General features: G+C 39.8%; 1 protein-coding gene across 2 annotated transcripts; it reads left to right on the top strand.

Annotated features, from left to right (window-relative positions):
- Positions 1-5,760: 5,760 nt before the first annotated feature.
- Positions 5,761-16,811, top strand: LOC124149881 (thialysine N-epsilon-acetyltransferase-like). 2 transcript variants are annotated; one of them, XR_007218143.1, is made up of 6 exons: positions 5,761-5,974; positions 10,386-10,437; positions 11,064-11,138; positions 13,900-14,045; positions 15,216-16,717; positions 16,748-16,811. XR_007218143.1 is itself a non-coding variant. In XM_046521710.2 (5 exons), exons 1-5 carry the CDS (start codon positions 5,909-5,911, stop codon positions 15,399-15,401), a joined length of 525 nt encoding a protein of 174 aa, XP_046377666.2. In that variant the 5' UTR covers positions 5,761-5,908; the 3' UTR covers positions 15,402-16,811. The 2 variants fall into 2 exon arrangements, 1 of the variants encoding a protein (XP_046377666.2); XM_046521710.2 differs by having other exon boundaries at positions 15,216-16,811.

The raw sequence follows: 16,811 nt of genomic DNA, 5'->3' as shown, positions 1-16,811 counted from the left end.
TAATTCTAATTTTCTCACCGAAATAAACTTGAGTTCATTTTCAATAGTTTGCTGCTTTATTCTAAATGACATAGCTGGTGATTATGTTTAGGCACGTATAAAGAAGATGACTCTATGTAATATTCTGACTGGTTACAGAAAAGCCAGCTCTGGTAGGGTACTGACAGGGGGTGGGCTCAGCACTCTGGCCCCCAGCAGCCAAGGTAACAGTAAAAGCAGATGTATACCAACAACTCCTGAATCAGTTGTACATGTGGACCTTCATGCTTCAGTTACTGCTCTCAAATAATAAAAGGTTACTAAAGTGTATAATATAATATAATATAATATAATATAATATAATATAATATAATATAATATAATATAATATAATATAATATAATATAATATAATATAATATAATATAATATAATATAATGTAATATAATATGACAACCGGTATATTGATACCGTACAAAACGATGACAGTGCCAAATGTGATATTTCGGATATTTGTTTGGCGTTTTAGACCAATTGCAGTAGTCCTCGTGTCAGGTTTGGTGTGACTCTCTCAGTGCCTTGAAATGGATTTCCATGGATCCGAGTTACTCTGACATCACTCTGATATCACAACTGGCTTTTGGTCATAGAACATTATTTACGAAATTATGATATTATGAATTATGCCTACAGCTAATGGGCCAATCCCGGTTTTCGTGTTCTTCAGAAATGTGTCATGGGCCGAACCAACCTAGCATGTGTTCTTTAGGATATCACAGCTTTTCAAGTCTTTATTTTCTGTAGTATAGCACCTTTGTAGCCCTGGTGTTGCAGACTGGCTTCCACGACAATGTCGTCCTTGTTGACACTCAGTGGCGGGCAGGGAGCATGGGTGCTGAATCCTATTAATTTCACACAACACACTCAGTCTGGTTCATCAAAGACTTTCAAATGTCGACATGTGGACTCTGTTTCTTCTTTTAAAGAAACAGTACCTCAAAATGATGGTTCCTGGCCGAGGTTCTTAGTTATAACATCTGCTGATGGTAACCCATTACAATTTATGGCGTCTTTTAGGCTTTTAAAGATTCGATAGATGGATCACGTTTTGAGGATGATTTTAACATGTCTTGTCGTAGTAAGAATATGCGAACAATAGAAAGACAATCACAATCATCGTGTCTAAATAAAATACATAAACGGTTTTAAATTTTAAAACTCTGAAAGAAATTGTATTCACTTTTGTAGAAAATACAAACCTCATGGAGACTCAGAATTACTTTTGGGTTGCAATCCTATTAGGGTTGTCAACGACGCAAAGTTCTTGGGTATAGTTATTGACAGCCATTTGACCTTTTCACCAAACATTTTAAAAATAGATGGCTGAAGGCTCTTGATTTACTGAGAGTTTGGACCAGACAATCCAGTGATTAATATCATGAGCATCGATTCACGCAATTGGGACCGATGACGTGCATTAACCAAATCAGCGAGCCTGACCACCCGATCCCGTTTTTACGACAAGCATAGTCACCTTTTACGGCAACATGGGTTGCTGAAGACCTATTCTACCCCTGAATCTTCACGGGTCTCTCCAGTCAGTAGACGATATGTGGAAGCTGGTGAGTCATCCTTGAAGCAACGTCGCATATAATTAGCCTTGCAATTTGTTACAAAAAATTACTCTAATCAATTTAATCCTGCATATTACTGTTTTTTTCACCCTTCGTATGAGGACTTGTACAATTGAAAATCATCCCTTATTCCATCTCTGGCAATAAAACCTACCATTTCTGATGCTAATATTAACCTTACAATTATATCTCCGACTCCGAATTTGTCTTCACCATGGCAGTTCGTAAAGCCAGATGTATACCTAACATCAAATAAACTAAAGAAATCAGAAACGAACCAATTAAGTTATCAGCAACAACATAATGAATTAAGAAACACATATGATACTTACAAATCTGTATTTACAAATGGATGCAAGGATGGTGAGTCTGTTGCTTGCGTCACTGTCATTGGGTCAAGGACTATCTCATCCAGATCATCTTATAACTGTTCTATTTTTATACAACAGAATCAAATGCCATTTTAACAGCACTAATGCATATGAGTAAACAGTCAAAATATAAGAAGTCTATAACATTCACAGATTCACTTTCGTTCCTACAGGCTATTCCTAACATGTCATATAAGCATCCACTTTTGATCGGACCCGTGAAGATCCGGGATAGAATAGGTCTTCAGCAACCCATTCTTGCCTTAAAAGGCGACTACGCTTGTCGTAAGAGGCGAGTAACGGGATCGGGTGGTCAGGCCCGCTGACCCGTTGATGCATTTCATCGATCCCAAGTGCGTGGATCGATGCTCATGATATTAATCACTGGATTGTCTGGTCCAGACTAGATTATTTACAGACCGGTGTCATATGGTTGGAATATTGCTGAGTGCTGCGTTAAACAACAAACAAACCAACCAAATCATAACATGTCATATGAGCATTTACTTTTGATCGACATCTTTTGATCAGTTACACCTGCTTGTGTTGTCAGTCCAGATTGGAAGAGGTCATAATACGACGATATTGGCAGATAAACACATGGATATTTGTTGAAAGGTGAGGATCCTCCATTGTGTACCCCTTGTGATCAGAGAATCACACAGTCAAGCATGTTCTGCTTGACTGTGTCGACATTGCCATCACAAGGGATACATATTTCAAATCATCATCTGTCATGGATTTTTTTAATATTATTAGTTCTCATTTAACTACTGTTTTTAAAGGAGATTGAATTGTTTGGAAAAAAAGATTAATATGTATTGTGAGAAATCTAAATGTCGTTTTAAAATTGGTAGATTAAATTTGCAAATGAGATTGTTAGTGGCTGTATTCTTGAAGGGGGTTAAAGTACAGACAAATTATGTAAAAGTACACTTAGGCCTTCGCCCTTTTAATCGTAGTATATTTATTAGTTTTAATTGATAGCTAAAATTGACTGCAATCACCGGCGGCTGATGGGTTGGTGTAAATCCTGCTGGGGAACCGTGCAGGAAGCGAAGTATCGTCCCCACGGTCCCTAGTAGGGTGGCTTAGCTTTGGGTGCTGGCGATCTCCAGCTCGTTTTTATCATGTTTTGTTATGTATAGTGATATCGTTTTATAATTTCATACTAGTTTTAAATACATCTGTGGTACTCTAGTTATATTTTGCTGTCCTTTGCTGACAGCTTTTTAGAAAGTCTAAACATATGTCGTATTGATGTCTAACAAGTTGTAGGAGGCACGGGTGGCCCAGTCGTCTAAGGCGCCGCGATTCGCTGTGCAGAGTTGCGTCCCTTGGGCACGCCAGAAACCTATGATTGTTGGTTCGAATCCCGGTTCGCCCCAATTATGTTTCTAGGTTTGATAGAACCATACCCGTGCTCTTGGGTTTCACCGAAGTGGTAAACGTCTGAGACCTGCATCACTTCGGGCTTTCCTCCCACATCAAGCTGACACGCCGCGATATAACTGGAATACCGTTAAAAGCGGCGTTTCATCCAACTCAGTCACTCACTAAAAAGTTGTAGTCGCGAAATGGCTGAAATACTGCCGATGTGAAAATATATTTTAACTCACTGATATCATCTGAGGAAGTTGTTGAGCAGTGCTGCTTCAAGGCATCTCGGTCATACAATAGAAGCATTTATTAAACGGACAAAGCGTGTTTCACCTTAGCTTTATATCCACACCCATGTATACAGGATGTCATGTAAAATCAAATTATGGCATGCGTCAAGGACCGTTCACTGAAACGTTTTTGTAACATCGTATCTGCTTTCATTTTCATTTACTTTCATTTACCCGTGTTTTTCAGGTGAACAAGTGAAGGTTACTAAGGACACGTGAATATTACATGGGGCACATGTAGGTTGCAGGGGACACGTGTAGGTTACCTGGGACACGTGAATACTACAGGGGACACCTGTAGGTTACTGGGGACACGTGAATATTACAGGGGGCACATGTAGGTCACTGGGGACACGTGAATATTATAGGGGACAGATGTAGGTTTCAAGGGACACGTGAATAGTATGGCGGCACATGTAGGGTACGGGAGACACGTGTAGGTTGCAGGGGATACGTGTAGGTTACTGGGGACACGTGAATATTATAGCGGGCACATGCAGGTTGCAGTGGACACGTGTAGGTTGCAGTGGACACGTGTAGGTTGCAGGGGATACGTGTAGGTTACTGGGGACACGTGAATATTATAGCGGGCACATGCAGGTTGCAGTGGACACGTGTAGGTTGCAGGGGATACGTGTAGGTTACTGGGGACACGTGAATATTATAGCGGGCACATGTAGGTTACTGGGGACACGTATAGGTTACCTGGGACACGTGAGTACTACAGGGGACACCTGTAGGTTACTAGGGACACGTGAATATTACAGGGGGTACATGTAGGTTACTGGGGACACGTGAATATTATGGCGGCAATGTAGGTTACTGGGGACACGTGTAGGTTGCAGGGGATACGTGTAGGTTACTTGGGACACGTGAATATTACAGGGGGCACATGTAGGTTACTGGGGAAACGTGTAGGTTACTGGGGACAAGTGTAGATTACTAAGGACACGTGAATACTACAGGGGGCATATGTAGGTTACTGGGGACACGTGTAGGTTGCAGGAGACACGTGTAGGTTACTGGGGACACGGGTAGGTTACTGGGGACACGTGTAGGTTACTAGGGACACGTGAATATTACAGGGGACACATGTAGGTTACTGGGGGCACATGCAGGTTACTGGGGACACGCGTAGGTTGCAGGGGACAGGTGTAGGTTACTGGGGACACGTGTATGTTACTAGGAACACGTGAATATTACAGGGGGCACATAAAGGTTACTGGGGACACGTGTAGGTTACTGGGGACCTTGGAACACGTGAATATTACAGGGGGCACATGTTTGTTGCAGGGGACACGTGTAGGTTACTAGGGACACGTGAATACAACAGGGAACACATGTGGGTTACTGGGGACACGTGAATATTACAGGAGCCATGTGTAGGTTACTAGGGACACGTGTAGGTTACAAGGTGCACGTGTAGGCTACCGGGGACACGTGTTTGTTACTAGGCACACGTGTATGTTACTGCATGGAGACACATGTAGGTTACTGGGGGCGCGTGAAGGTTACAATGGACACGTATAGGTTACTTGGGACAAGTGCATGTTGTTAGGGGCAGGGTGTGAAGTGCACCAATGTGACGTTCACCTCATCCTTGGTTATTCAGGGTACTATGTCTCCAGCCCGGTCTGGTATTCGTTTAGGAAGTGACGTCACCCTCTCGATCTTTTTGCTCAATATGCCGAGAAGATATTTTGATTGTTTGGCTATTCCGTGTCATTCGATTTGGGGTTAAATGAAGCAGTTTTAGCTGCCAGGTTTAGGGAATGTTCAAGAAAGGACATTTTGCATCCCAGCATTGTCATAACTCTGGGCAACAGAGGCTGATTTTATCATGTGTGCTTAGTTCCTCGCACTCATTTTACCTGCTATACCGCTGAAGTCACATTAATGATATACGAATACTACACAACTGTAGGATATACATGGACACAACTGTAGGATATACATGGACACAACTGCAAGATACACATGGAGACAACTGTAGGATATACATTGGCACAACTGTAGGATTTACATTGACACAACTGTAGGATATACATGGACACAACTGCAAGATATACATGGAGCCAACTGTAGGATACACATGGGCACAGCTGTAGGCCTGTACATTACTCTACTTGCTCACCAAAAGCCACGGAGTTGTTTTCTTTTTGCGTCGTCTAACTGTGTGTACATAGACTGCCACTCCACGCGACCTGGTAGGTCACTTATCCCTGTGTTGACCCAGATTTCTAGACTCAGTATAATGGCGGACTATATTATCAGAGATGCCCGAGTTGAAGATTGTGGCGAGATATTCCTAATGTTAAAGGTGAGATTTTTAAGGTGATTGACCGAATGGAGGGTTTCGGAATTGAATTGAATAGAACAAGTGGTGACAACTGTGATTGTACCTCGTTTGCATCGAGACATTAAATTGTCAGTGCGGATCACCTTGTTATCTACCGACCTGACAAAGATCTAAAATATATTCCTTAATACAGGCTACGATATGAAAATGGTATCAGTGTAATATCAGTGGCTAGAATATCATGGTGCAAGCAGGTTTCTGTTAAACTTACAACGTCATAACTATCTAATTCAGCACTGATAAAATCTACTTTGTCTTTAAGACTGCGTACGTTTAGATGTATAATCTTTAAATCTGGACTATGCAAAGGTCCTGGATTCGGATGGATATCACCGCAGCAGAAGAGAAAAAGTAAAACTAAGAATGATAATCGGAAATTATATAAGCAAAGTAACCCAAAATATAGAGAAATGTGTATCATCTTCCCGAAATGATTAGCATGTAGAATAGATTCAAAAACACCCACTATCAGCCTGTATTGAACAACATCAACCGGCATTGACAAAGCAAAGTGATCATGTAATTGTTACAATCGGGTTGGCGGTGAATCTGAGAAGGGATTCATACGTTATATACAACTTAAACAAAATATGATTATGAAAAACGAAAGGAAAAGTGCCCCCCACCCCACACCCGAAAAGAAAAAAACTCCGCAAAATCAATAAAAATAAAAATAAACAAATAAAAACAAACAACCACACACACACACAAGTAACTAAATGTATATTTAGATTAATATATAACCCAGAAAAAATAAAGGAGAGAAAAAAATAAATAAAAAATACATAAACAAATAAACATTAAAACCTAGAGGAATATGAAAATGTGTAATGCTAAAGCACGAAGACACGATAGACTGTACCAACATTACAATGTTCCCCGTTATGCATGCTTTACCTGGGTTACATACGGGTGATCTAAGTTAGAAATATATGACTGATATAAATTCTTTAAACACGGTTATATCGAATATGCTTGGATTATGTTTTTTTTCAAATGTGCTCCATTCAAGAAAAGTTATATAGAATAACGGAGAATTGCGGTGCCTTACACAACTGGGCCACCCGTGCCCCTACTGAACGGAAAAGACATTATCAGAGGTTATTCACGGGAAGTATGTTACCACACAATTACAGCACATTGGAACACTTGACGAACGACGGCATACTGAAAACAGGATAACAGTGGACACGTCCTCAATATAACGATTTTATAATAAATATGGTTTAATGACAAGGACACAATTTTCTCGTGTGTCTGCCGTTAGCGTCAAGAACTACCCTTGGATGAACTGAGAATCACAAGTGGCCTGTAGTTTATGTGAAGCTGTTGCAGTGGGTGTGGTTCAGGATGACCCTGTCGCACCAATGGTCAAACTCGCTCCATGGGTGCCCTGTCGGTTAAAAAAATCCAGCAATACAGAGACGGGGTGAGCTGCTATTGTAACGTGTTCTGTCGGGTCTAGCATTGTGTTGAAAGATGACGCTAGCATGGTTCATAACGGGAAAGTGCACTGCAAACACGAATATGGTCATTGAACGAAAAAAACGACGTTTTTGGAGGCTTTCTCACTTTCGCTTTCTCGTTTTCCCTACAAATAACGTCGTTATTTGACATCGGAAATTACTGCGAGACAATGATGTTATCAAGCTCGTCATCCCCTTTCTTGACGTTGTCAATCAAGCAACAGCGTCTACCGGCGTGTCTATTTCTCTGATTTCATTGGTCAGTTCTCGCGCGTTAGATTACAAGTCTAAGCGCTGAGCGGAAGTGCTGAATTCAACCGCTCTACGCATGCGGATTGTTTAATACCTTGTCCATGCCTTTCTGTGCATGCGCGAGTTCGCGAATCGTTTACTAGACTAAGAGTCCTCACCACTAGATAGTGAGTCATAAACACATGCTCATGATCTGGTTGGAATCGTACATTGAATCTGCTTTTGGAATTTCTTTTGTCACTTTTATTTACATCACTCACGTGATCTAACACGTAGCAACTGCTGTAAACTGTCACGCGCATTTCTCATTAACTGACAGTTTGATAACAATGAGAATATTTGTCAATATGATTAGGAAAGCGCAATGCCCAGGAACGCCTAAAGTGTAGGAAATAGATTATCACTAATATCAAACTGGAAATAAAAAAAAATGCAAGCTTTCACAACTCATCTTTGTAAAAGGTGACCTTGGTATATATTGCCAGATAATATATATATAGACATGGGTTTCTCATATTGTTTGGAATTGAGGTATGTCTATTCATAATTTTCAGGTTCTTCCACCCTGTAATTGTCATATCACCTGAGTACATTCATCCAGGATTCCCCTTTTTCATTGGAACATGACACTTACCGTCAACTCTATGTTGCGATCTGCGTAATATTATAATGAAGTAGACAATGTTCTGGTATTGGAGGGGCGGTCGGGTAGCCTAGTGGTTAAAGCGTTCGCTCGTCACGCCGAAGACCCGGGTTCGATTCCTGACATGGGTACAATGTGTGAAGCCCATTTCTGGTGTGACCCGCCGAGGTATGGCTGGAATATTGCTAAAAGCGGCGTAAAACCATACTCACTCACTCACTCACTGGTATTGGAAACATATTACATTCCGAACTGATTGCGTCTACTCCATGGATATCCAGGCCACCTAAACCCATACAGACAGGGAGCCCAAGGATTATTGTACCTTACATATTAACAACTGATATGTACTGCTAAGTCCTATTTATGTCACGTAATATATGTCAGATATACATTTACACCTGTTACCGTTCCAAAGCCATCCTCTCATATTACCTGCATATTTTCTGTTGTATCAAATTTTAATCAACAATATCAAGAGCAGCAATTTAAACTGATGAAACACAAGGCTGTTGTCATGCAACTTGTGACGGATCGTAAAAACATATACATATACAAAATACATGTATGTGTATATTGTCTCTGGTAAAATCGATGACTTCAGAAACACATTTTCATGCAGATATATTTAATAAAGATATAGAGGATATTTCATAAGTCGAGTGAAATATCATGTCTCTCTCATCGAGTGACGTCACGGGATGAGAGAAACATGATATTTCACTCGACATATGGAATATCCTATTTATAATATACTTTTCGTGTAGATGTCTAGGGGAAATTAATTATTTCATTAAAACTGTAAAACCTTTAAACGTAGGTTTTAACTACCTAACACACAGGGGCGGTTCACCACCCTTGTGTTTGCGATCTTAAAAGTAGTTTCGTGCAAAATTTTACACAATAAAAACAAAAGTATAAAAAAAATATTAGGGTCACGAAAATTCTGAATCATACCTTTAGATATGATTATATACAAAATCAACTTCAACAAAAAATATTCTTGAAACTAGGAGACCGGTGTTGGAAGCGAAAGAATACACGCTGGTTAAAAAACAGAAATGGCGAAACGAACAGTCTCGATTGGCGAGTTAAATGAGAAATTTACAAATTTGTGTTTTATAAAGAAACATTTTCGAGAAAATAACAAATTGCAAGAAGTGATATTAACTCCGTAAATGACCATTGTTTTGCTTTGTCAAGGTAAAAAGGACGGCAACAGTTTGATGTACGGGCTAGACACTTACGATAAAGGGAGACAGTTTAGTGTTATATTCACTGCAGTGAAATATCAAGTGTTAAACACTAAAGTATATAAAAAAACGTTTAGTCTCTGGTAGATAATATCAATCATACAAATGTCTTGCATTTGAATGTTTATACTGAGGACAAGAACATATGTTCAATATCAATTTACTTTTGCCTTTAAGAAATAACATTTATGCACAATTATTAGTAACATTCATCAGTTATGCTCGTATCCTTATAACCTTGTTTTCACATATACATATAGCATATGTTAAGTTGAGTAGACCTCCAGATGGTTGAGGAAACGGCGTACATACAGCTTTATCTGTTGGAACGGTTCGCCAGAAAGGAGTCAGAAGAGATAGCGTTCATAAGATACACACTCATAATATGAATTGTTCTGAGTTCTGTCAGAAGCTGTTCGTAAGATTTGTTGTACATATACTACATTTTATCAACCGATTAAGTGGATACGTTAAATTTCAACACATCTACAATCTATCTGTTTTTAACTGGATTAATCAGAAAGAATTAGCATGAGTATATTTAAAAGAATATTTTCATCATACCAGTAGAGCTACGGCTCATAAAGCCTTAGTTATTACGTGTTCACCAATAACAATCACGATGAACATTCAATTCCCCATACAAGTAAATGAATGAGTGTCTCTCTTCTCTCTCTGTGGAACGAACAGAAGATCTCCTACACCGACATTATCAAGGGCATTATTCAATTGATCTAATACTCTTTGAATATTTACAGGAACTCCAAGAACATCTCAAGTTCCTGGACCACATGACGCTGGAGGAGGAGGGTGAGTTTCTATAGCAACTCCTAAGTGCAACTCTCATTGGGCGTGCTTGCTCAAACATCTGTCACCCATATTGTCCAGCATTTTGCATACACACTCTTAGCAACTCACCCTTGTCAGATTGAACATGAGACATGTTTTTTTGTGGGTGTTGTAGGGAACAGAAGCCATCATTCACATTTTAAAACAAAAACTCTTACAAGCAGCCATACACACACACACACACACACACACACACACACACACACACACACACACACACACACACACACACACACACACACACACACACACACACACACACACACTCTCTCTCTCTCTCTCTCTTCTCTCTCTCTCTCTCTCTCTCTCTCTCTCTTTCGTGATGATAAATTTGATTTCAAAAGACACTCGGGTGAGATTCTATATATAGACATAGCTAATTGAAATTTAGCAAACTCAACCGATACTGTAAACTTGACAAATAAGGAACTTTTCGAGGTTGATGTTTACGTCAATTTAAACATAGTCTGCTGGCTCTGAAAAGGATGATATGGACGAACGCCTAAAGCATTTTTTGGATAAATTTTATGATATTTAAAACATTTTTATTGGTTTAATATCACTTATGTCTAGAGGTTCCTTTTCAGCTGTGAAGAACGATGGCTTCGGTGAAGACAAATTCTTTCAATGTATCGTGGCCGAAGAGAAACCGTCGGGAGAAGGTGAGAAAGAGTTTATTTTCATATTTAGCTGAGATTTTTCTTTATTGCACATTTCAAACTATGGTTAGAATGTTAACAGGTTCTCACTCTTCACTAAAACATAACTGTACAAATATGGGTGATTGTAAAACAGAACAATGGAAACAGGAGTATAATAAAGCATTTTTTCAAATAAAAGACATTTTTTTACAAAACCCAAATGTGAAGTTTATTTAAAATTGACAGAAAACTAGTCGTCTGTTTGTACTCAAAACTACTGGAGGAATATACTTTTCAATTACAAAGATTTTGAATGAAGGTACATACATAACTTGAGATGTAAACGTACGAACTTGGTGGGGCGGTTGCCTTGGCCGATAGGCCACGTCTAGCCGTACAATCCGTGTCAGTCCCACGTACATGTATATACATAAGACCCGACAACATCAGGAAAATTTCATTTACATTTATAGAGAGTGGTGGGAATCAAAGATCCTGCCCGGAGGGGGTTTGTGATTAGAGGGAATACGCTGAATGTATACATTAAACAGACAAAGGAGATAAAATGTCTGTACACTTTGGAATTAGGTAGTTTGGATAAATAAAATTTATAAGACCTATTTAAGTGGTTTGCACTATAACAATATCCCAGAACGTTGTGGAGCTTTTGTCCTCAAAAACATTTTAAAATTAATGACAATGTTGAACGTATAAGTATACATTACACCTGTGTCGGTCACACGAGATACTGAGTTCAGCGTAACCTTTTGGCCTTATTTGACATGACAATGAACAGTTGTCATTGCCTTTGTACAACGACTACATGTGACTATCGAGCTCCACAATTTCATATTTGTATCTATGATATCAAACTAAATGTATCGACTTTATTAGGTACAAAAAAATTACTAAAGATCTATCTGTGCGTTTCTTTTTTAAGAGTGAATGTAGATGACATTATCATAGTTTCTAAAACGTTTCAAAACATTTGAATCACCACAAGACAGTATCCTAAAAGGCCAAAGAAGAAGGACTCACTCTAAAACCAAGCAAAAGTATATTTGTGTTAAAACAAAGGTTACCTACTTAGGGCATATCTTCGGCATATCTTCAGCAATCTATGTCAATCCTTCAAAAATAGATTTACTAACACAGATTCCACCCCCTAACAATGTCCATGACGGGGGTTATTTCTTAGGTATGGCCTCGTATTATCGCAAATTTGTAGCACGCTTTTCTGGCATCTGGCAACCTTCTGAAAAAAGGCAAGCCTTTCAAATGGTCCAATAATTGTCAACAGGCATTACAAAAAGTCAAGGCAAGCCCTTGTAACAGCCCCCACTCTTGCATACACCACACCAAACCCTTTATCCGCACAACTGATGCATCTCAAACTACAACAGGGTACATTTTATGCCAACTTGATTCTCATGGCATAACTTCTAATGATGTTGAAAATACATGTAAATTCAAAATCCTTGACATTGGACCTGTTTTGATTTAAGGAACAAATAATCCTGGTTGGCGAGTTTTCTTTTCCTCGGCAGTTTAGGTATATATATATTCATAGATATAAATATATATAAATTTGATTCGCTGTGCACAGTTGCGTCCCTTGGCATGGGCACGCGAGAAACCTATGATTGTGGGCTCGAACCCCGGTTCGGCGCGATTATGTTTCTAGGTTTGTCAGCACCATACCCGTGCTCGTGGGTTTCACCGAATCGGTAAACGGCTGAGGCCTGCATCACTTCGGGCTTCCTCCCGCCGTGATGTACCTGAAATACTGTTAAATGCGGCGTTAAACCCAACTCACTCACTCACTATATATCAGTGTTTACAAGGTCACCGTTTGAAAAGGTGTAATGTTGGATTACACCCTTTCCATGTAATGATCTGAATCTAGCCTCAGTATTCCTAGGTTAGTATTCTTAGATTTCCGATGTGTCTGTTTACACACACACATTTGACTTGAACTTACCATCTTATGGTTTCAATTGTTTTTAGGTTAATGTGACTATACTATGATGGAGACAATGTTCAGAGGAATGCAAAATAGTAATGAAACTCATATCATGCAAGTGTTGGGTTGTATGTTCTTAAAGTTTATGCAACATGATTTGTAGCTGGTTCAGCAAATCAAGTTTCGTTATCTACCTCTGAGGAAAGGTGAGCTTCAGTACCTTTGGTTCTCTAGTTTACAATATGTTCACAGTAAATATGATTGCTGATATCAAACAGTGTTAACTTAAGTTGTTTTAAGGCTGCATTGAGTAAAACCCTTGAGATTAAATATCAATCTGAAGTTTGACGTGGTATCAAAGTCTACCTGACTTATCACTGTCCTATTTCTGGTGTTCCCCACCGTGATATTGCTGGAATATTAAATAAAAGCGGCTTAAAACCATACTCACTCACTCACTCACTCACACTCTTCTCACAACAGTGTAACCCGTCAACCTGTTTACAGATATATGCATACCACTCATCTGTGGGGATCTTTCAACGAGAAATATATCTTTAGATGTTATGTTATTACTCGGAACATTGCCTCCTTGTCCGAAATCTTTATCTTATTCAAAACATGTTTTACGCGGCGTTATTTGTTTTCTCACCGACGTTTCACGTGAGCCCAGCTTTGGTATTGTGCAACTTGAGTGTTGACTATTTCGTCCTTGATAAACACTAGGCATCCGTGATATTGCTGGACTATGCTCACTCAATCACGCCTTTGTATCACTTTCATATCACTGCATAATTGTTATACTTTGCCTGATTTCAGCTGAGCCAGCACTGGTAGGGTACTTGTTGTACTGCTGGTCGTACACCACCTCCGCAGGCCGAATGATGGTTGTACAGGATTTTTATGTTCGTCAAACCTACAGGTCGCAAGGGACGGGCTCGGCACTGTGGGCCCATGCCACCAAGGTAACAGTAATGGCAGACACCTTCAATTTCAACACCGTACTGCATCCGTGACGTGTTACACAGTTATTGTGAGTAAATAATCAACAGTGACTGGAATGTACGCACACGCAGGTACAAATTGCTATGAAATTATCCCAGCCGCAGATACTGACCCATCAAATTGGGAGGTGTTCATGGCTCTGTATTCTATGTACTGCGATTTGCAGAGTTGCGTTCTTTTGTCCATCACCCTACGAGTGAGTGAGTGAGTGAGTGAGTGAGTGAGTCTGTCCCAGATTCACCTTTATTATAAACGATGTTTGGTTTGTCACCATAACCAAGGACGCGGATAAACGTCGAAAACATAATCAGCCTAGGCTCAAGTAGATATCTGGGATGAATTCATGTATCAGATCAAAAATCGCGTACGTATTCAAAACGACTCCAAGAAGACAATGAAGCCATAAAATGCAATACAGCTTACTCACTTTAACTGTAGACATACTTGGGGCGGTCGGGTAGCCTAGTGGTTAAAGCGTTCTCTCGTCACGCCAAAGAACCGAGTTCGATTCCCGACATGGGTACAATGTGTGAAGCCCATTTCTGGTGTCCCCCGCCGTGATATTGCTGGAATATTGCTAAAGACGGCGTAAAACCATACTCACTTACTGACTGTTGACACACTGCTGAATGATATGTGTATTATCTCAGTGTGCTTCATGAACTATGCCCCCACTATCTCTGCATTGTGTTTTCTCAGCGATAAGCTAACACAAATGTCAACACTTTATTCCTAATGTACCACCTAACATACGATGTCATGACATGGAAGGGGAAGGTCAACTCTAACATTTATCATTATAAGGTTGAACTTTTTCTTTGGTAAGTTGCATGGTCACTAGTGTTATCACTTCAGTGATTTCACATCGTGCCAGCTTATTGTGGAGGAAAGCAAACAATGTGCAAATATTGTACAAATGTTTAACACTTTCTATGATTAGTTAAATCCACTGACGTGAATAAGAATAATTCCAGGAAATAAAGCAGTCTGTTTCAGTTATTTATATATGGCTATTTCCCCCTTGGTATTTATTTGATTCGGGTTATTAAGGTCGCAGTGAAGCAGGGACATAGGATCTCTGGGCATCGTGCTTGACTTGTTAACATCATAATGTCTTCTTCATCCTTCAGGTTGCCCTAGAGAAGGGATGCAGGAAAGTAGAGTGGATAGTCCACGATTGGAACGTAAAGGCAATAAAGTTCTACAAGAAGTTGGGAGGTGTGGATATGTCTAAGGGCGAAGGTTGGCTGGTGTACAGGCTTGATGTTAATGCCATGAGATCTGTAGTAGCCACAGACACAGTAAACAAACAGTAACGTGCAGACAGAACACCCCCTTCAGGAATTCCGTGTTCAGTCATGTGTGGAGTGACGAATGTACCTTACACACATCGTTCACAGTGTGTTGAACAGGTTCATGTGTGGTGTTACTCTTCGTATAGACGTGTTGGGGGAGCACATTAGACAGTACATCAGTAAGCGTTAAATTAATGCAACAATGATTTGTAAATATATGTAGAGGCTGGATATTTTGCCCCAGTTCTGAATACCTGGCTTTTTACAAATTGTAAAATAGGGGGCTCAAGGTACGGATTCTATGGATTCCACAGTAACAGCTTTTAGCCAATCACCTGGGGCCATGTGGTCACATGACAAGGACATGTTTACATCCGGTGCAGCCATTTTGTAATGCAACCGGAAGAGTGCTGAAGAGTGCTGAGGATAGCTGAACATAACCAAAAGATAAGATGTGCATCCCAGTGCAGAGGTCAAGAGTCGCCAGTGGGTGGGTTTGCCACTAAATACTTTCAGATTGTACCAGGGTGCATTGATTGAGCACATGGTTTAGAAACAAAGACAATGATACTGCCACGTTTGAAGTTAGAGTGAAATGGCAACAGAATTTTGTTGTAAACAGCAACAACAATTTGAAATAAGTGGAACTTTGAATTCAGCAGATGTACTTTCAAACACAAAGTTTACTTTGTTGAAGTTGATGTAAAACAAGACAATAGATAAATCCCATTTATTCTTGCCATTGTGTGCACTTTTGGACAGACGCAGATGAGTGACATTTGTCAGTTTGGCACAGCAAGAATGGCTGACCACAGTGACCAAACACTTGTTAATGAAATCACAAGTCTTACTCATGCTAACGAAATACATATGCATTGGAATTACCTACAATTGCATTCTATAGGCCTAGTTGCAGTCTGGGTGAACTGGTGCTCTTACCTAAAACAAAATCCACATACAAGGATGGAGATGTAATGCCAAGGCAGAGCATACAGAAATTGGCTGCTGAAACATTTAGAGGTTCCATGGTGGCCCTGGCCCATGTCATGTGACCATATACCCCCATGCTATTGGCTAAAAGCTGTTGCTATGGAACCTATGAGAGCAGTAAAGTAGTCAAGGTGCGGGATGGTCCAGTTACTCTGGACAGGGAACTGGGGAACAATATCCAGCCTTTACACTTAGAAGCAGAGTTCATTATACGACTAACCTACCTTCATACTGAGGATAGTAAATTACTATCAGTTCAATTCAATCCAATTCAATTCAATTCAATTTAGTGGTTTATTGCTTGAAAGTCCACTGGCCCATTTACACATGAGCTACATGGACATGAAGTTGATTAACAAATATTGTTGTACACAGAGTATCAATACAACAACTGACGTAACATGAATGTATGATGACTGTATAAAGATACTTGCTATTGAA

The sequence above is a fragment of the Haliotis rufescens genome, unplaced genomic scaffold (genome assembly GCF_023055435.1).
Source record: "Haliotis rufescens isolate VD_foot unplaced genomic scaffold, xgHalRufe1.0.p SCAF_4, whole genome shotgun sequence".
NCBI classification, from domain to species: Eukaryota; Metazoa; Mollusca; class Gastropoda; order Lepetellida; family Haliotidae; genus Haliotis; species Haliotis rufescens.
This window is presented reverse-complemented; position numbering and strand designations above follow the sequence as displayed.